The sequence below is a fragment of the Panthera leo genome, chromosome C1, assembly GCF_018350215.1.
Source record: "Panthera leo isolate Ple1 chromosome C1, P.leo_Ple1_pat1.1, whole genome shotgun sequence".
Lineage (NCBI taxonomy): Eukaryota > Metazoa > Chordata > Mammalia > Carnivora > Felidae > Panthera > Panthera leo.
Genome location: NC_056686.1, coordinates 71,325,533 through 71,348,120, shown reverse-complemented (window position 1 = coordinate 71,348,120; position 22,588 = coordinate 71,325,533). Strand labels below are relative to the sequence as shown.

At 34.2% G+C, this 22,588-nt stretch overlaps 1 protein-coding gene and 1 pseudogene across 1 annotated transcript in view; both read left to right on the top strand.

Annotated features, from left to right (window-relative positions):
* The window catches only part of SYDE2 (synapse defective Rho GTPase homolog 2), a 51,229-nt gene that overhangs the window by 16,932 nt on the left and 11,709 nt on the right, over positions 1-22,588 (top strand). The window contains exons 3-5 of the mRNA XM_042952699.1: positions 1,326-2,428; positions 6,562-6,688; positions 21,918-22,099. Of these exons, the coding sequence (XP_042808633.1) occupies positions 1,326-2,428; positions 6,562-6,688; positions 21,918-22,099 (1,412 nt within the window). The remainder of the gene's footprint in view (positions 1-1,325; positions 2,429-6,561; positions 6,689-21,917; positions 22,100-22,588) is intronic.
* LOC122227798 lies at positions 8,322-19,359 on the top strand (annotated as a pseudogene).

The window sequence follows — 22,588 nt, the reverse complement described above, 5'->3', positions numbered from 1 at the left end:
TTATAGTTTTTAAAATTATTCAGTTAGCTTTATGATATTCAATATTCAGTTATTCTTTTTTTCTTTTTTTTTTTAAGTTTTATTTTTTTAATTTACATTCACATTAGTTAGCATATAGTACAACGATTTCAGGAGTGAATTCCTTAGTGCCCCTTACCCAGTTAGCCCATCCCCCCTCCCACACCCCCTCCAGTAACCCTGTTTGTTCTCCATATTTATGAGTCTCTTGTGCTTTGTCCCCTCCCTGTTTTTATATTATTTTTGTTTCCCTTCCCTTACGTTCATCTGTTTTGTCTCTTAAAGTCCTCATATGAGTAAAGTCCTATGATATTTGTCTTTCTCTGACTGACTAATCAATATTCAATTATTCTTGATTAACTGTGTTTCATTCTATGTATAATCTTTCGTGATATGTTCTGAGGGAACATCGAAGAAAGAAAGGGCTCTTAGTTGTCAAAATTATAAACTTGTTCGGTTTTTGGGGTGCCTGGGTGGCTCAGTCATAAAGCATTTGACTTGATCTCAGCTCAGGTCTTAATCTCAGGGTGGTGAGTTCAAGCCCCGTGTTGGGCTCTGCATTGGGCATTAAGCCTACTTAAAAAAAAAAAAGTAAATAAATAATAATAATAAGCTTGTTTTGTTTTTAACTTTTTTAAAAAAAACCACTGCTATGTGATAAAATTTAGTTTTTAGAGAAGTATAAACAAATGTTCTTTTATTAGAGTAGGATTTCTTTTTTCTTTTTAAAATTGGAGTAGGATTTCTAAATAAACACTCAAATAGATAATATGCCAAAATAAACATATCAAAATAGGAAGCTTTCCTAGTTTCCTCTGATATCCACTGTTCATGGTTATAAAATAACATACTCCCTGAATTATATTGCAGTGGGAAAGATTTAAAAGGAATCTATATTACCCTTCCTCCAAACCTTTAAAGTAGAAAAGAAGATGGAGACCAAGATGCTTCTTTCCACCCTAAGCCATTTGGAAATCCCGACCCCCCTTTCTTTAAGATTTTATTTTTATGTAATCTCTACACTCAGCATGAGGCTAAAACTCACAATCTCAAGATCAAGAGTCACTTGCTCTACCTACTGAGCCATCTAGGCACCCCTGGAAATCCTTGATATTGTGTTTGAAGGTGGTAATGGAGATTTACCTAAACTTGTAACTTACTAAATCTCCCCAGTGTGATAAAACAAGGGAGAAATTTCTGTCCATGGGAGAGTCTGTTTAGTTGATGATTTATAAAGTAGGAATCGGAATCAAAACATATCACCTTATAATATCTTTTTTTTTTTTTTTTTTTTTTTTTTTTTAAAGGTCCTGGGATCCTAGGTGCTACAAATAAGACTGAACTGGGAGCTACCGAATTATCTTCTCCAAGCCCTAGCCCTGTGAAAAAAAGCAGTTCAATTAACTGGTCTTTCCCAGATAAAATAAAATCTCCACGAACTGTGAGGAAACTTTCCATGAAAATGAAAAGGTTGCCAGAACTTAGCCGAAAACTGAGTGTTAAAGGAACTTTGAATTACATGAACAATCCAGATAATACTCCTTCCTTGTCTAAATGTACCTGTCGAGAAATTCATCATGCCAATATTCTACCTTCTGGGAACACAACCACAGCTGCTAAGAGGAATGTCATAAGTCGGTACCATCTGGATACCAGTGTATCTTCTCAGCACAGCTACCAGAAGAAAACATCTGTGAGTTCTAAGTATTCCTGCAAAGGTGGTTACCTCAGTGATGGAGATTCACCTGAACTTATAACTAAATCTAGCAAACATGGATCTGACAACAAATTTGGAAAGGGAAAAGAACTAATTCCAAGTAGTTGCAGCAAGAGTGAAATAGACATTGATGCTTTTAGACATTATAGTTTTTCTGATCAACCTAAGTGTTCTCAGTACATATCTGGGCTCATGAGTGTGCATTTCTATGGTGCTGAGGATTTAAAACCACCTCGGATAGATTCAAAAGATGTCTTTTGTGCAATTCAGGTAGATTCAGTAAACAAAGCAAGAACAGCTTTGCTCACATGTCGGACAACATTTTTAGACATGGATCATACTTTCAACATAGAAATTGAAAATGCACAGCATTTGAAATTAGTAGTATTCAGTTGGGAACCGACTCCAAGAAAAAATCGAGTGTGTTGTCACGGAACTGTTGTTCTCCCCACCTTATTCAGAGTGACAAAGACACATCAGTTGGCTGTCAAACTTGAGCCTCGAGGTCTTATTTATGTGAAAGTGACTCTTCTGGAACAGTGGGATAATTCTCTTCCTGGACTGGCTATAAATCGAGAACCAGTAATATTTGGTGTTGATATTCGAAAAGTTGTAGAGAAAGAAAATACAGGACTGAAGGTGCCACTTCTGATACAAAAATGTATTATGGAAATTGAAAAGAGAGGCTGTCAGGTATTATTTCAGTTTCTCTACTACCTCCCGATGTATTTATCTACCTTAATTAATTAAATTTATAGTAGGTCTTGGGGGAAGGGATTCAAGGTAAGGTTAAAAAAATCTAATTTAGACATTTTCTCATTCCTGTTTTTAAAATTTATCCCATTATTGTTTAGGGTATAATTCACATCTTCACCTACATTGTCAGTTAGCAATTGAGAGCATGCTAGATGGTTCCACAATTTATGTTGTGATGCAGAATTATGTGGGTTTTATACCTACTATCAGGATTGCTTTACAATGACATTCCTAAGAAAAGCCAGAGCTATGATAGGCAAAGACTAATTCATTTAAGGAATGTTTCTGCATGGTTTGACATTCCTGTGGTACAAAATTCCAACAGTGAATCTTAAAACCCTGCTATACTCCTAAAACTAACTCCCTGCCCTTGTTCCCAACTCTCCCTCATCCCACACTTCAGGAAGCATACATAAGCTTATTTGTCTCTGAACTTTGGGATAGTTTGGAGGATAAGGAGAGGTCCTACTAATAACATGTCTCATTCTCTCTTCCTTTTAAGTGAGAAGGTAAAATAAAATAAAATAAAATAAAATAAAATAAAATAAAATAAAATAAAATTTAAAAATGTAAAAGCAGCCCATTAAAGGAAACAAAAACCCTGGTGTTATATATAATAAGATATGTAATGTTAACCAGTTGTAGACCTTATCTTTTTTTCATTAATACATGTGGACTGTGACAATGAGAAAAAACATATCATTCAGGATGTTATTCTGAGGTGCAAGTAATAGTTTAAATTCAAAAATTAAGCCTAAAATTAGATATTCTGAAGTATTTCTGCTTTAATACTATCAGAATTTGTGACATTGATTAAAAACATCAGAGGTAAATATCAACGAATCAGAATTATGATTTCTTTATGTGTAGAAAAGAGTTTTAAAATAACTCACCTTGAACCTGATGTGGAAACTACAGAAACAGTGTAAGTAAGTTAGTGGGGTTTTGTATTAAGATGCAGGAAACTTGGGTACTGGTTTCTCCTCCATTATTAATTAGCTGTGTGATGTTGGGCAAGTCACTTAATCTCTGTGGGCCTTATTTGCTTATATCTATAAAAGTAGATGCAGTAGTTTCCTGAAGGTAAGAGGTACATCTGAGCTTTTGAAACCTCTTCTCTATTATTCAGATAGAGTTTATATTTTCTATATGAGAATACGGCTTTTAGTTTCCAATCCAACTTTTGGTCCAGTTACTTTTTCTTAAGGTTCTCTGTTTTTCTCCCATTTTTTTTTTCAGGCAACATGTAGAAAGGTCAGAGATTAGGCCAATTTCAAATTATTAAACTTTTACAACTGAATTTTAAAATAAGTAACTCAAATAGCACTGTACTTTTACAATCTATTTTCTGAGATAGTTTATAAAGAATGGGTATATAAAACTTATAATTTTTTCATGAATTTTTATTTATTCAATTTGTTACCATCAATTATAGTCATTATTCTTTGAAGCTTAAATTATCCCAAGTTTGGCTAGGGAGTGCCTCTTGCAACTAGCTACTGATTGCTTTGTTATATCCCCAGTAGCGTTTGAGCATTTCTTTTCTTTATGACTAAGACTGTTGTAATTTATTTTAAATACCAACAAAATATTTTTAGCAATGCTTTTTATTTCTATACTTAAAGTTTAGAAATAGTATTTTATTAAAGAATTATTTCCTATGAACTAAAAAATAAAATTTATAGTAGTCCATTTGGAACTGCAATTTTTAAACACCTTTTTTTGCTTGTTTGTTTGTTTCGTTTCTTTTGCTTATTCTCTCTCTCCCCTGCCCTGCCAGAGAAAGAGGCTTATTGTGTCTGTATTTTACAGACTAGCACACTGCTTAAATTTTGGTTACCTTTTTAGTCAGTAATTATTCTTGTGTTTGTTATCAGGAGCATCAGGTTTTAACAGTCATACAAAAATAGTTTGTGGCATCTTCCAAATGCTTTGAAGGCTATTACCACCTATACCCTGCTTTCAATGGGAAAAATTACGATGGAAATCATACTCCTGGTTTATCCAGTACAGATTCTATCCCTGATAGGGGCATCAAGCATGTACTTGAAGTGTTTGATTTAAGAAGTCAGCCTCTGAAATTAGGGGTATATCCTAAAGTGTCTTTTCCTTGAAATCTCTGTATTAGATCTATCTTCTTTTATTCACCTTTAAAAATTACCTTTGTATTTTCAGCTTTTGGTAACATGGACAACATGTTACCATTAATTTATTACTTACTATTGAAGTATTGCTTTCTTTAACTTGTTCTAGGTTCACCTCCTTCTCAAGTTCAAGGGGATACATCTTTATTATGGGATTTTGTGACACTTAAGTGTGCCTACACCAGAAGGGCTCCACTCAATCAAATTAGTTTCTTCTAATATGATAGCATTTTCTTTGATCCTGTTAAAATTTTAGTTTCATTTTCTGGATCATCTGTGGTTCTACCATGTCTTGTGATGATGTGACCAACATAGGACATGCTATTCTCAATGCAAACGCACTATGAATTTGTATAAGAATAGGAAATTTCCTTCTAAGTACATTCCTTAGTTTCCCATATTACGTCCATCCTTTTGAATGTAGCAGCACCTTGCGTTACCTTCTCTCAGAAATAGTTGTAGTTTCCTTAGTATCTTTCAATTAATACTTAATAGCTTATCACCTCAACTATTTTGGATAATATTTCTCTATGTCCATTAGTAACATTTTCCTATATCAAGACCCACCTTTTGTATTCTATCAGTTATGTAATGACTTGGAGAGGTTTGTATCATAAGTACACCTGGAAATTTCATTTGTGTACTCCTTTTCCTAGATTGTTTATATGATTTTTTTTTAATTTTTTTTTTTAACGTTTATTTATTTTTGAGACAGAGAGAGACAGAGCATGAATGGGGGAGGGGCAGAGAGAGAGGGAGACACAGAATCGGAAGCAGGCTCCAGGCTCTGAGCCATCAGCCCAGAGCCCGACGCAGGGCTCGAACTCGCGGGGCTCGAACTCACGGACCGTGAGATCGTGACCTGAGCTGAAGTCGGAGGCTTAACCGACTGAGCCACCCAGGCGCCCCTGTTTATATGATTTTAAAGTGATTCCTGGTTCAAATCTTTGGGGATCCTCACTGTTTGTTTTTACTTTTTTCTGTCTTGAAATAATTTCTTTATAACTTCCTTCAACTCAAGGTGATTCAGCTTCCTAAACAGTCTTTGATGTGGAAATATAATCAACAACCACGTATTTTTCTTAATTTTCTTGAAGGTTTTGTTTTTTTTTTTTTTAACTCTGATTGCTTAATCAGTTATGTTTTCTCTTTACAGATACAGTGCTGATTTCTTCTCAGTGACTTTATAGTGAACTTCCTAAGACTTAGTATTTTATCTCCTATATGAACTGTGTTTAAAAAATGAATCTTTTTAATGTAGGGTGGGTGGTATCTGTGTATCTTATATACATTTTGAACTAAAGGTTTAATTTTAATTTTAATATATTTTAATTGAATTTCCTCTGTCCCTTTATAATCAATTAACTTAGTAAGTTAAAAAATTCATTTCTTCCTGAGGATCTTTTTTTTCTTCTAAAAAGGTAACTTCACACAAATAGTATATTGGAATTTTATTTCAATGGTATTACTTTTTTATGGATAAATAAACTGAGTTTAAAGAGATTAAATAATTTGCCCAAATTCACTAAGCAAAGAGTTACAGAGTGAGACTATATGGAATCCCAAACCCTTGTTTAACCACTGTGCTGCATTTCTTCAGTTCAGGGAAAAGATGTGAAAAGGCATGACCTTGGGGCATGGAGATATTGGTTGAGCATATAAGACTAAAGGGAAGGGCTTGTATCTTAAGATAGCCAGCATTATAGAAATCATAGTATATTGTCTGAATTTAAATGAAAGAATATAGAATGTTTTTATTAAACTGATGAATATAGTCTATGGTGAGATTTCAAAAGCTGTTTGAGGTATTTTTAATTAAATGTCATCAGAACATATTTGATTACCAAGTTCATGTGACTTAAATATTTTGTGCTGTTATATCTTCTTATCAAATTTATCATAATGTGGCCATAATTTTATTTCTAGGTAGTAGGCCTGTACCGATTATGTGGTTCGGCAGCAGTCAAGAAAGAACTTCGAGAGGCTTTTGAGAGAGATAGCAAAGCTGTTGGTCTGTGTGAAAACCAGTACCCAGATATAAATGTAATAACAGGTAATAAATAGTTTTTATTCTCTGTACACATTCTGGAAAGACTACATCTGTAGGAAAAGGACTTAAAATACTATTTTGTAGCCTAAATTTAATTGGGTTTTATTCTGAAGTCTTATTTTCCTTCCTTCACAAACATTGTATTATTTTCTGTGGGGAGGTAGTACCAAGATATGGTCCTTGCCCTCAAACAACCAATAAATATTGGGGGGAAATACGACCTATGTTAAATTAGCTATTACTAGGTAGCAGAAAGAAAAAGGTACATTTTCTTCATAGAAGGATAAATAAAACACCATCAGAGTTCAGTTTGATTGTCGCCAGGTCATGTAAAGGGCATTGACCATTTGGATAGAGAATTCAGATTTATTTACTAGGCAGAGGGGACCCATCAAAGATTTTTTTATTTATTTTTGAGAGACAGAGAGAGGCAGAGCATTAGCAGGGGAGGGGGAGAGAGAGAGAGAGATACAGAATCTGAAGCAGGCTCCAGGCTCGGAGCTGTTTGTTAGCGTGGGGCCCGAACTCACGAACTGCAAGACCATGACCTGAGCTGAAGTTGGACCCTCAACCGACTGAGCCACCCAGGCGCCCCCCCATCAAAGATTTTTCAGCAGGGGAGTGAAATCTTTAGAGAGATAGTCTTCAGGAATATTAATCTGGCAACTCTATGTGACGGATTGTAATTAAAAGAAACCAGAGGACAGAAGACCAATTAGCTTTGCTGGTAGCAGTAGTACCAGCAAAGAGGTGATAAGAGCTGAAGGAGTCTTGTAGCAGTAACAATAGGAAAGAATAGAACTGAAAGGATATGAAGAAAGAGGGCCCAGACAAGCATGACTTTGACGCCTTGTTGATTTGGTACCATTTGCAGAAACTAAGAAGCTGAGAGGAGAGCTACTGCTTTTGGTGGAGAAATGTGAAAAAAAAAAAAAAAAACAAAAAACACAAAACACTATGAACTGGGTTTTGTTTCAAACTTATATACTGAATTTGAGGTACTAGTAGGTGATCTACATGGATATATCAGGCAAAGTAAAAAGTGCTCATCTACAGCTAAGGAGAGAATATAGTAAAATTTACCAAGTGGTGAGTATATTCCAATATATAGCATTGGAAATATACTTCTAGTACTCCTGAGACGTGGAGGTGGGAAATGGCAATGTGAGGGTCATTAGCATATAATTGTAATTAACACTTTGTGATTGTCGGTAAAGTTTGAAGAGACAAGATCTTTGAGGATCTCCAAACTTTGGAGGCACGAAGACAAAGAAGATCCAGCTGAAGAGACTGAGAGGATAGGAGTCAGAAAGTTTGAGAAACGAAAGACAATAGTTTAAGGAAAGGTATGAGGCAGTGTCATTTGATGGAGAGATCATATAAGATGGGAACAGAAATAAGGCCTTTGAATTTGGCCATTATGAGATTGTTTATCACTAATCGATATCTTCAGGGACTCTTGACTTATAATTCCGTGTTTGTTTTTGTTGTTGTATTTTATTAGCAAAGTTGTCAAGCATATATAAAAGTAGAGAGAATACTGTGACAAACCCTCTTTATCTATTACCTGGCTTCCATAATCAACACATGACCAAACCTGTCTCTTTTATACCCCTCATTTGATTCTCCCCTAGACATGGATTATTTTGAAGTGTATCTTCAGTATCCTATCCTTTCACCTATAGATGGTTTGGTATGTATCTTCAGATCTTCTTTGTATTTTGATAGTTCTTTGTCTTCCCTCTGCTGTTAACTGCCATTTTTTTTCATGCTGTAATATTATTTATCTAATTTGATTTGTCATTTTACATGCAATTAATTGCCTCAGAGAGAATTTGAGGAAGGTTCAACCTGCACATATTAAAGAGGTTTTTGTTGGTTGGAATCCTTTAAAGCTTACTTTTAGGATTGAGGCTTTTCAAATAGTTGAGATTCCCAATCTCTGAATTCTGAATGACTATATTTTCATGTATTTAATATATACTCTTAGATAATCAAAACTTTGATGCTAACCATTTTAATTCTAACAGACAATAAATCAAGGAACTTTTTCTTTCTTCTGAATTTTAGCAAACCAGAGATAATGGTTACTTTTATTTTTGTAAAGGAAGAAAGCTTATTCTTTCTACAAAAAATGAATTATGTCTACAAAAAAGAAAGTAGAATTTTTCCCTTAATAATATGTAATTAACAAAATTAGTAAAGAATCCATTAAAGAGAGATTTTATAAATAGCAGTTCCCAGGAAATTACACTCTATAACTAAATGAAATATTTAATCTTGTTGAGGCATTATCTTAAAAAAAATTGTGCAAATATGTATGAATTAAAAAGATAACATGACGTGGCTTGATTTGATTATTTGCTATAAGACAAGGTCCTTAGTTAGAAATTTGCAGCATGTGGAGATGATATGAACAATAGGTCAATGAATGTTAGATTTGTATCATTCATTTCTAAAATTGAGCGTCTCCATAGTTTATGAATTGGGTATTTTTTTGCTCTATTCTTTATACTCTTTCATTTCAGGAAAGCTGTTTTTCAAAAGAACCTAGAGCTATTTTCTTTCTTGATAAAAAAAAACAAAACAAAACAATGAAATGATGTAAAAGTTGTCTGACAAATATCATTGAGATTACAATGAATTATATGCAAGGTCTCATCATGTCTCAGTATAAAGGATATTGTTGATTTGTAGAATTTGCCAGTAATAATGTTGCCTCATGTGTTTGTTCCATGTGAACTCAAATTTCTAAGTAAACTTGAAATATAATTAACAATTCAGTAGTTCTAAAAAAATGAGATATTAATGAAGAATGATAGAGTTTACTCACAGTTTAATGTTTATTTTATTTTTGAGACAGAGAGAGACATGAGTGGGGGAGGGGCAGAGAGAGAGACACACACAGAATCCGAAGCAGGATCCAGGCTCTGAGCTGTCAGCACACAGCCCGTACTTTACTCACAGTTTAATGTGTTCTTAGTAGTCGGTTTGTCTAAAACACATAATGAAGTGCTCTAGACAACTATATTTTTCATGGGGTACAAAATTTAAGGTATGAAATCTATTTATATTTGTTTATAGCTCTTATTTATCAAAGGAACAAGAAATTAGAAAAGTAAAAATATTTATTATTTAGTGATTATTAGAAAAGAATAATAATCTTTCCTTCCTCCTAAGAAGGAAAATCCAATTTGAATGTATCTGCCCTTTATAAAATAGACATCATATTGCAGGGCTACACAATCACTATCTAAGTTCAATACTTAGACATTGATTTGACCATGACTTTTCTAATTTTAATTCTTTTTAAATTCTTCTTTTATTTTGCCTCAAAAGAAAACTTTATCAGCAATAACCCCCAAATTATCTTTAATTCTTTTATTTTGCTCAGAAGAATACTTGATCAGTAATAACCCCAAAATTATCTTTAAACCATTAATAATTTTCTTCATTTATGTATATTAAATATGCATTTCCCCCACCATGCGTATTATATGTTCTCTCATCTCTGGCACATTAACTTTCAAATTATTTTTGTTTTTCTTTACCTGCATTGAACATAGACACCTAAATTGTATAAATACTAAGGAATGCAAAACACTGAGGAATAGTAATAGATTTAGCAATCAAAATATACTGAGGCAGTATAGAGAGTCCACTTAATCACTTATCCTTCCCTATCTAGAAGTTAATTGGTTTACTTACTAAATATTTATTGATGTCATTTACTATATGTCAGGCATTCTTCTAGGCACCAGGACAAGCGAACAAGATGAACAGTATCTCAGTCCTCATATATGTATTCTTGTAAAGGAAGAGAATCAATAATCAATGAATAGTAAGATATAGTAATTTATGAATGATAAGTAGAGCAATGGGAATGATACTGATTGGAGGTAGTAGTCAACTTGGTGACTCCCATGGTTGGAGTGATCAGGGAAGAAAATTGATATGAGAAGTGCCTTTTGAGCTAAAGTCTATATAATACAGAGTTAACCATTGGAAGATCTAGGGCTAGAGTTCTAGGTAGAGGAACAGAGTGAATTTTGCAAATTGAGAATTAATAAAATATAGGTACTACAGACCAGTCTCTGAGAAATAGAAGTAGTTTTAGTTATCAGAATGCCTTTTTTTTTTTTTTTTTTTTTTTTTTTTTTTTTTTTTTTTTTTTTTTTTTAGTGTGATGATACCTATTTTATCATGGGGATGAGTAGAATTTTCCTGTGTTGGTCCTTGTGCCTGAATGAAGGTGAGAGGCATATGGTTTCATAGTATCTAACTATTACAGAGCAACTTAGATGTTAGCCAAGAACCCCTTCTTTATTTACCTATAATTGCCTGCATTTTCTTCAAGTACATGGTAAAAGATGTACTATGTTGCACTAAATAAATTTTTCCATGTAAATTTTCCCCAAGTCTCCCTTACATAGTTTCTGTAGCATTAAAGACTGTCACCACAAACTTGTTATCTTATGGTTTTTATGTCCCCAAAGTATTCGAAAATGTTAAGGTTGGGGGCGCCTGGCTGGCTCAGTTGGTTAAGTGTCTGACTCTTGACTTTAGCTCAAGTCATGATCTTGTTTGTGAGTTCGAGCCTCCCATCAGGTTCTGCACTGACAGCACGGAGCCTGCTTGGGATTCTCTGTTTCCTCGCTCTCTGCCCCTCCCCCACTCATGCTTGCTTGCTCTCCTACTCTCTCTCTCAAAAAAAAAAAAAAAAAAAGATGTTAACATGGCAGTATGGCTTAAGATACTCATATCACTAACTTTTTGGGATAAGGTCATATAGCTAACTTCTAGATTGATAGGTAGTTACATAGTATATGTCACCATATAGTAAAAATACCTCCTCTCTATATCATTTTATAAAATCTTTTTATTTTTCTAATGAACTTAATTATTCTATATATAGAATTTTCTAATGTCTACATACAGAAAAAGAGCGATAACTTTTACTTTGTTGAACATAATGTGCATTGAACAGACTTTAAGTGCTTAGTGTTTGTTAGTAATAATTCTCCCTTATTTGCCCTCAAATTATAGTGAAGTAAGTAATCTTGAACTTGTGTTAATTTAAAATTTCATTTATATTAATGGTTGCTTAGTGTATTATACAAAGGATAATGGTATTTTAAATATGTGTTTTACTAAACTATAACATTATCTTTTCTGGAGATCTTTTAGGTTTTAATTTAATTTAATTGCATTATAGGGTGAGTCTCAAACTACCAGGGCATATTAAGTTTCGTTAGAACTAACAAGTCTTGCTTTTTGTCAAGGAACACACGTGGAATTTTTTTTATTTTTATTTTTTTAAATCATGCCCTAGAGGGTTAGTAGCTGTCTTTATTTGGCAGCTACAGAAAATTGGGTTTTCACTTTCTAACTGTAACTCAGTTGTCCTCTTTACACCACATGTTGCTATTCGTTGTAGATAGGTTTAGATTGCAAAACTAATGATGGTAGTAAAAAAAAGTCACATTATATAAGTTAAGGAATGGGAATAAACAATTACTACATGTCTACGGTGTATAAAATGCTTTATTGTTATCATCACTGTACATCTAGCATGTATTGATTGTTAGGATATGTCAAGCTCTTTATACATATTCTGTTTCTTCTTATATGTCAGGAAGAAGTCTGGTCAATATACTCTTGGTTTCCCAGCACTATTTCCAGATTGTTATCTTTTCACTGTTGAACAGAAACTTATGCTCTTCTGAGAATAAAGCTCTCTAAAGTTTCATGGTGCATACCTACACTGCCTCTGTCTTTCCTATTTAAGATTATCTGCAGAACTCTTGGACATTCCCATTTATTCAGTGAATACTTTTTTAAAGTTTTTTTTTTAATTTTAGAGAGAATGAGCAGGGGAGAGAGGGAGAGGGAAAGAGAGAGAAAAGGCGAGGGAGAGAGGAGAGAGAGAGAGGGAGGGAGAGGGAGAGAGAATCCCAAGCAGGCTCCACATTTAAGGCAGAGCCAGATGCAGGGCTCTAGACTATGACTTTGGGATCATGACCCAAGCCAAAATCAAGAGTTAGATACTCAACTGACTGACTGAGCCACCCAGGCACTTCCAGTGAACAATTTGGATATCTTACCAATGGTTATATTTCAGACGAAAGTCCTGTCTTTGTCCTAAGTGATTTTAACATGCAAATGACCCATCCAAAAATCTATTAAAAGACTACTTTCTTTCCATTGGATTGTCTTTACACCTTATCAAGAATTTATTGACCATAAATATGAGGGTTTATTTCTGGACTCTCAGTTCTGTTTCATAGATCTGTATGTCTATCCTTATATCAGTACCACATTGTTTTGATTAATGAAATTTTATAGTAAAATTTGAAATTTGGAGGTGTTAGGCTACCGATGTTCTTTTTTTTTTTAAGATTTTTTTGGGCTATTTTGGCTTTTTCATACTAATTTTAGGATCAGCTTGTAAATTTCTGTGAAAAAGCTACGTAGGATTTTGATAGGTTTTATGTTGAATCTATAGTCAGTTTGGAGAGTATTTTCATTTTAACAGTATTAGGTGTTGTGATCTATGAACATGGGATAGCTGTCCATTTATTTAAGTTTTTAAATTTTTTTCATAAATGATTTTTAGTTTTCAGAGCACAAGTTTTGTATTTCTTTTGTTAAATTTATTCCTAAGTATTTAATTATTTTGATGCTGTTGTAAATAGAATTATCTTTTTTTTTTTTTTTTTTGGACTGTTCATTTTTAGTGCATAGAAATACAGTTGAGGGGCACCTGGGTAGCTCAGTTGGTTAAGCATCTGACTCTTGATTTCTGCTTAGGTCTTGATCTCACCATTGTGAGATCGAGCTCCCACGCTGGGCTTTGCACTGAGCATGGAGACTGCTTAAGATTTTCTCTCTTTCTCCCTCTGCCCTTCTCCCCATGTTCTCTCTCTAAAATAAAAATTAAAACACAATACAGTTGATTTTTGCATATTGATCTTGTACTTTGCTAAACTCAATTATTCTGTTTTTTTAGTGGATTCCTTAGGATTTTCTATATGCAAGATTATGTTACCTGCAAATAGAGATATTTTTACTTCTCTCTTTCCAAGGTGGATCCTTCTTATTTCTTTTTCTTGTTTAATTAACCCTGGCTAGAACCTCCAATGTAATGTTGAACAGCAGTGGCAAGAGCTGAACATCCTTATCTTGTTCTTGATTTTAGGAGAAAAACATTCAGCTTTTGACCATTACTTACGATATTAACTGAGTTTTTCATAGATCCCCTTTAGCAAGTTGAGGAAGTTCCCTTCTATTCCAAGTTTTTTGGGTGTTTTTATCATGACAGTGTGTTGAATTTTGCTCAATGACTTTTATGACTCTGTTGAAATGATCATGTGGTTTTGTCCTTTATTCTATTGATATAGTATATTACATGAATTGATTTTCAGATGTTAAGCCAACCTTTGCATTCCTGAGATAAATCCCACTTAGTCCTGATGTATATTCTTTTTTTTTTTTTCCTTTTTAACATGTTGCTGGATTTAGTTGCTAGTATTTTGTTGAAGAGTTTTGTGTCCTACACGATATTGGTCTATAGTTTTCTTGTGATGTCTTTGTCTGGTTTTGATGTCAGCATAATACTGGTCTTGTAGAATGAGTTGGGAAGTGTTTTCTATTTTTGGTAAGAGTTTGTGAAAAATTATTATTAGTTCTTCTTTCAGTATTTGGTAGTATTCAACTATCACTTAAACTATCTGGGGCCGGGCTTTCTTTTGTGCGAAGTTTCAAAAATTACTAATTCAGTGTCTTATTATAAATCTCCTCAGGGGCACCTGGGTGGCTTAGTTGGTTAAGCATTTGACTCTTGATTCAGGCTCAGATCATGATGGTCTCATGGTTCATGAGTTCCAGCCTTGCATTGGGCTCTGCACTGACAGCACAGAGCCTGCTTGAGATTCTCTGTCTCCCCGCTCTCTCTGCCCCCACCCTGCTCATGCTTTCTCTCTTTCTCTCTCTCTCTCTCAAAATAAATAAACTTAAGAAATTGTTTAACTATAAATATATTCAGATTTTCTATTTCTTCTTAAGTCACTTTCAATAGTTTACCTCTTTCTATGAGTTCTAGCTTTCATCTGAGTTACCTAATTTATTGCCATATAGTTATTCATAATATTCACTTATAATCCTTATTATTTCTATAAGGTTGGTAGTGATGCCCTCTTTCATTACTGATTTTAGTAATGTGAGTCTTCTTTTTTCCTTGGTCAGCTTAGTTGAAGGTTTGTCAATTTTGTTGATCTTTTCAAAGAAACAAATTTTGATTTTATTTTGTCTATTGCTTTCTATTATCTATTTCATTAATTTCTACTCTGATCTTTATATTTTCTTTTCTTCTGCTGACTTTGAGTATAACTTCCTCCCTTTTTTCTATTTTCTTAAGGGAAACTGAAATCATTTATTTGGGACCTTCCTTCTTTTCTAATGTAAACACTTAGTGCTATAGCTTTCTTTCTAAATTCTAAACCTCATCCCACAAATTTCGATGTGTTTTGTTTTCATTTTCACTCAGTTCAAATACTTTTTAATTAAAAAAAATTTTTTTTAATGTTTATTTTTTGAGAGAGAGAGAGAGAGACAGTGTGAGTGGGGAGGGGCAGAGAGAGAGAGGGAGACACAGAATCTGAGGCAGGCTTCAGGCTCTGAGCTGTCAGTGTCAGCACAGAGCCCGATGTAGGGCTTGAACTCACCAGCGGTGAGATCATTCCTGAGCTGAAGTTGGATGCTCAACCAACTGAGCCACCCAGGCGCCCCTTTAAAAAAATTTTTTTAATGTTTATTTATTTTTGAGAGAGAGAGGGAGAGGGAGAGCGAGGGATCGGGAGGGGCAGAGAGAGACGGAGACACAGAATCCTAAGTAGGCTCCCTGACACAGGGCTCAAACCCACGAACCGTGAGATCATGACCTGAACCGAAGTCAGACACCCAACCAACTGAGCCACCCAGGCATCCCTCATTTTCTGATTTTCCTTTTTCTTTCTTCTTTGATTCATGGATTATTTAGAAGTATGTTAGTTTGTGTCAAAATATTTACAGAATTTTCCAGATACTTTTTTATTATTAATTTCTCATTTAATTCCATTATAATCATAGTACATACTTCATGTGACTTGAATCTTTTTGTATTTATTTAAACTTATTTTAAGGTCAAGGATATGCTCTTCTGTGTGGTAAATGTTTCATTTGAACCCTTGAGAAGAATGTGTGTTCTGGTGTTTGGAGATATAATATGCTATAATTACCAATGCAGTCAAGTTGATTAATAATGTTGTCCCAGTCTTCCATGTCTTTATGTGTTTTCTTTCTTCTTGTTAAGAGAGGCATGTTGAAATCTTCAATTACGATTGTGGTTTTGACTCACCCATGTTCTACCTCCCGTTTTCCTTTAAAGACTTACACATGTGTTAGGTCACTGGTATTTGTTTTACAGCTCACCGATATTCTGTTCATTTTTCCAGTCTTTTTTTTTAATCTCTCTGTTTAATTTTAGTTATTTATATTGCTGTGTCTTCAAGTCATTAATCTTCTCTGCTAATATTAATTTAACTCATTGTATTTTTAATCTCTGATATTTTAATTTTCACTATTAGAAATTTGATCTTTTTTTCAAACATTCTGTCTCTCTACTTGGCATGTTCAGTCTTTCTTCTAGCTTCTTAAACATATGAAATACCATATAATAACTGTTGCAATGTCCTTGTCTACTAATTCTATCAGCTATGTCATTTCTGGGTTGGTTCACAATTAATTTTTCTTCTCATTATAGATCATATTTGCCTGCTTCTTTATACACATGGTCATTTTTTATTGGATGTCAGATGTGAATTTTACCTTTTTGGGTGCTAGATATATATATTTTTTAATTTTATAGACACTCTTGGGCTTTGTTCTAGTATACAATGAAGTTACTTGGGAACCGTTAGATTTTTTGTAGGTGTGCTTATAAGCAGAAAGAGAGCAGCTTTTAAATAAGTTTTCTCTTTTTATATTTCTTTGATTCACTACTGAAGCAAAACCCTTCTTTGCATTCATATTAGTTTCCTATGGCTGCTAAGTGCCACAAACTAGGTGATTAAAACAACAGAAATGTATTGCCTCATGGTTCTGGAGGCTGGAAGTCCAAAATCAAGTTGTCAGCAGGATCTTGCTCCCTCTGAAACCTGTAGGGAAATTCTTCCTTGCTTCATCATAGCCTTTGTTTTTTTGCTGGCGATCTTTGGCATTCCTTCATTTATAGATGCATCACTCCAGTTCTCTGGCTTCACACAGTTCTCCCCTGCTTCTTCACATCCTCTTGCCTTTTTGTATGTCTGTCTCTGTGTCTAAATTCCCCTTTTATAAGAACACCAGTCAGAATGTATTAGGGCCTACCCTACTGACTTCATTTTAACTTGATTATCTCTGTAAAGATCCTGTTCCAAACACGGCCACATTCTGAAGTGCTGAGGGATAAGACTCAAATATATTTTTGTGGAAGACACAATTCAAGCTGTAACAGTACTATAGCCAAATATCGTTAAGTTACGAAGTTTTTCACTTTGGTTGCTCAGAACAGGAGCTATTTATTGCCTGCTAGTATAAGCTCCTGAAATTGTTCCCTTTAATCTTTTTCGGTGGTTCCTTTTCCACCCTTGGTTAGTTTCCTCACCTGCACATGCTGATCAGTACTCAGAGACTCAGGGGGATTCTTGGGAATCTCCAGAGGTGTTTTTTTGTTTGTTTTTTGTTTTCGTTTTTGTTTTTGTTTTTGTTTTTTTGAGCAGCTATCTACTCTCTAATACTCTGTCCTGCAAGCTCTAGCTGCTTTGACTTCCTTAGTCTTCTAGCTTCCTCTCCTCAATTTAGCTGGACCTACTAGCTACCTGTGTTTGCACTCCCTCACAGTGACTTGGAAAGGTTTTCGGGCAATAAGGCAGTTATGAGCACACCTCATTAGATTCCCATCCCTTAGGGATCACTATCCTTCTTTGATGTCTAATGTGTTGGACACAGTTTTTTAATTTTTTTTTTTCAGATATTTTATCTGGTGTTCCCAGTTGTTACAGGCAGGAAGGTAGATCTGGTCCCCATTGCTCTTTGTTGGTTAGAACAGCTGTTTTTCTGTTTTTCTGGCCCCAGTGCAAGCTGCTTTGAAATACTGTGATGTGGCTATAAAACTGATTGAGAAAGCTTTCTGTATACTGAAAAGATCTCAAGGATATGATGTTAAATGAAACAGCAAGAAACAGAACAGGACATGATATGCTATCTATTATGTAACAAATGATAATAATAGTAATACATTATTTATATTTACATAAACAAACATGGAAGGATCCATAAGAAACTAATGAATCATATTACTATCAAAATTGAAAAGATTATCAGATGGTGGTGGGGGCTCCAGGAGGTGGCATCTTGCACTGTAGTTCACGCTCAGTCATGTCAGAGCCCAGGTCATTGGATGCCAGCCCGGAGTCCCCAGCCATGCACAAGGCAGGGTGTTGAGGCATAGGTTGGAAAACTAGGATACTCAAACCAGACAACTGCATGATGCTGTCACAAATGCGGAGAAACATTTTGGAGAGCTGTGCCAAATCTTTGCTGCTTATGTGTGGAAAAATGCCAGACTGTGAGACAAAGCAGACCTACTGGTGAATGAAATCAACGTGTATGCCTCTACAGAGACCCCAGGTTTAGAGCAGGGCCTGAAAAAATAAAGGAGGGAGGGAGGGTGGGAGGGAGGAAAGGAAGGAAGGAAGGAGAGAGAGAGACAAAGAAAGAAAGGAAGAAAGCAGGGCCTAAAAAACGTTTCTGATTAGTTTGCCAAACTTCAGTATTATCAACAAGCAGAGGTTGAAAGACTTGAAGCCAGAGTAGTTGAACCTTTGAAAGCTTATGGAACCATTGTGAAAATGAAATGAGAGGATCTCAGAGCAACATTAATAGCAATGACTTGGGAAGCCAATCAGTTAACTCAGAAGGAATACATATTATTGTATCCTTTGACTTCTGATCTTTTTTTGTTTGTTTTGTTTGTTTGCTTTTTAATGTTTGTTTATTTTTGAGAGAGTGCAAGTGGGGGAGGGGCAGAATGAGGGGGACAGATGATCAGAAGTGGGCTCTGCGCTCATAGCAGCGAGCCCGATATGGGGCTTGAACTCACAAACTGTGAGATCATGACCCGAGCCGAAGTTGGATGCTCAACTGACTGAGCATCTGACTTTTAATCTTTAAAAAAATGTTTTGTAATGCAGAAACTTAATTACAGAGAGCCACAATGGATGCTACCTGAACAACTCGTCATCTGGAGGAAACTATTGACAATTTTGAAAAGCAGAAAATAAAGGACATAAAGACTATATTTTTAGAATTTATCACTATTGAAATGTTACTTCATGGCAAAGTTTTAAAGGTCTGCACTGCTATCTACCAATTTATACAAAACATTGATGAAGATTTAGAGGTTTTTCAAAATTGTCCATATCAACCAGATTATTCATCCTGTTTAGATATTGTCAGAGCAGATCCAAAGTCAACTCTTCAAAGATCACTGTCAGCTAAGTGTGTATCTGCAATAGGACAGATAACTAATAAAGGATCAACAAGCAAAAGATGATGAAGAGGATGATGAGGACTTAGATGTTACAGAAGAAAATTAGTTTTCTTAAGTAATTTCACATTTCATTTTTCTTTTTTTTTTTTTAATGTTTATTTTTGAGAGAGAGAGAGCAGGGAAGGGACAGAGAGAGAATCCCAAGCAGGCTCTGTGCTATCAGCCTGACAGAACGCAGAGTCTGACACAGGGCTTGAACTCACCAACTGTGAGATCATGACCTGAGCCAAACAAAGTCAGGCGTTTAACCAACTGAACCACCCAGGCACCTCTCACATTTCATTTTTCATCTTAAATGACTTGGAATCCAGAATTACTACATTGTAAAACTTTATACTGGCTTCATAGACATTAAACCTCAAAATGAAGTCCTACTAGAAATGAAAATTAAAGGAAATCTATGCTGACCAAAAAAGAAGATTTTAAAAAATAATGCACACCAATCATTTCAATATCCTATCTAGCAGTATGTGATTTTTGAATAGGTTCCATTTAAAAAAAAGATGATGTATTTCAAAAGTATTTTATATTAATGCACTATACCTAGTTGAGATTGCAATATAAATACTGTAGATGAAAAAACCAAGAGATCTAACACTTCCACTTGCTTCTTTTGCTTTCATCACCAAAAAAGGGTCTTTAGTCATTCTGATTAAATACAAATTCTGTTCCATAAAGTCTTATCAAAAAGATAGGTTTTTTTTTTCTGTACTGTTTTTCCCTTTTACTACAACCTGAAGTTTCCTTATTTGATGCATAATTTACTTTTCAACAAGAATGTAATTACTTTTGATTAAAGGTAATGGGACACTAGGATATCAGTGTCTTAAAACTACATAAAGCATAAATTCTAGCTTCACATAAATGTGAAAACCATATTCAGCCTGATTCTGGTTTTAAAATGAAGATGCTATTACACTAAAGCATTATTACACTAAAACATATAAAGCAGTACTACAATTTCTTGAAATCTGTAATTTGGTGGAATGTGGCCTAAGAAAACATCATGGAAAACCATAAATCATTACAAGTCTGTAAACATTTTACTAAACCGCCATCTAATTAATGAAACAGTATATATTTTTATTCTTGAAAATAATCAATTTGCTACAGCCTTTCAGTAAGTACAATACTTGTGTTTCTTTGGATGAGAATTGTACTTTTGTTATTTCATGGATACCAGTCAGGCATATAAAAATCACGAAATTCATAAAATCATTTGGGATAACCACAAAAAGCAGTCTAAGTTCTCAGTTTAGCTGAGAGCATGTTCTGAATCGATATTGTTTAGTTTTAGGTTTTTGGTGTCCGAAAATCTCCTGTTCTCCCTTGTGATCACATTGTAGATTTTAGCCAGTTTCTTACCTACCTTGTTTATATGTAACAACCATAAATCACAACCATAAATCACACTTTCCTGTTTCCTGTACCATAGGTGATCTCTCTTAGTTCATGACCGCTGTGGTGTGTTTGGAATTGACTTCCCTCGCTCTTGTTATAGTGACAAGTGTGATGATTTCTGTTCTTGGCTTTTGGTTTTATTTATTTGATATTAAGAATGATTTTCCCCCTCATACAACGCTGTAGCATTTGAGATTATCCAACCACTCATAAATATGTTTAAGACACATAAGAGTATTAAAGGGGAAATATATTTATATAACTCATTTATTTGCAAGGCCTTTTGACCACTTTTTTTCCTATTGAGGTATAATTAATGTATAACATTATATTAGTTTCAGGTGTACAACATAGTGATTCAATATTTGTATGTATTATGAAATGATCAACACAAAAAGTCTACTTAACCATACATAGTTACAAATCCATTACCATGAATAGTTAGAATTTGTTTTTTTCTGTGATGAGAACTTTTAAGATTTACCCTTGTATGTCAGTTATGCCTCATTTAGAAGAAGAAAATAGAAAACATTTAAAATTTATTTTTTCCCAAAATAAGTTACTCCAAATTTATCAAAATTCCCAACCCCACTCTTAAAAATCTGATGGCATAGCAGGAAGATGTGATTTCAGTTTATGCAAACAGGTATTTTGATCCAACCTTCTTTGGATACAACCCCAAAATCTACAAAATAATGTAAGGGAGAATCCTGTTTCTCATCAGTAAATAAACAAAACAACTTGCAAATATACAACACACTATTATGAAACATGATGTTGTACATGGACAATTGGTATTCTTTACCAAATAAGAGTCTAGAAATTAAAAATCCATGTAATTGGAATAATTTACAATTATATTAGTATGCCTTGCTTTCTCAGCTTTTGTTTCACATGCATTTATAGAGGGCCAGAATCAATACAGTATATGTACTGCGAATTGCTTACTTTATGAGTAACAAACCTATAATATGTATGATAATTGGAAATTATGTGTGTGCATTTTTAACATGGTTGCAAAACAAGAAGTCAATTACCAAGGCAATTTATAAGAATACAAAATATTCACTAGCATAATAGTTTTTTGTTGTTGCTTTTGTTATTTTCAGAATATTAAAGGTTAACAATACTTCAGTTAAAAATAATTTACCACAGTTTATTTTATTTTGAAGACCAATTGCTATCTGTCTTTGTTTTCTAAAGGTGTTCTTAAGGACTATCTAAGAGAACTTCCTTCTCCTCTGATAACAAAGCAGCTTTATGAGGCTGTAATAGATGCAATGGCAAAAAATCCTTTGAAAATGTCATCAAGTGGATGTGAGAATGACCCAAGTGACTCTAAGTATACTGTTGACCTGCTTGATTGTCTGCCTGATGTTGAGAGGGTGAGCATCAGTGGTATGCCTTTTTCCCTGAAAGCCAGCTAATGAATGTATACTTAGCTCCAGAGCTACAAATAGTTTTTCAGGTATTTCACATTTGTGGCACTTAGGAGTTTAAGCTCTGCCTTTACTAAAGGCTCCTTAAACAGCATAAATATAGATGACAATTTTATCTTTTCTGTATATAATTTTAGTCTAGGCACAGGTACTTCCTATATATTTTTAAAGAGTATGGCTACCTTATTATTAAAATAATATATGCTTATTATAGAAAAATTGAGAAGATATAGTAAAGAAAATGGAAAATTGCAATTATCAATAACCAAAGGCAACAATAATTAACGTGTTAGTTAATTAACTATATGTAGTTAATGTATTTCCTTTTAGTATTTGAAAAATATGGTAACTGTTTCAGTGTACGTGGCTTAGCCTTAAGACTTAAGTAACCCTCACCACCACCATCGCTTTCCTTCTTGCGTCTTCCCATTTACC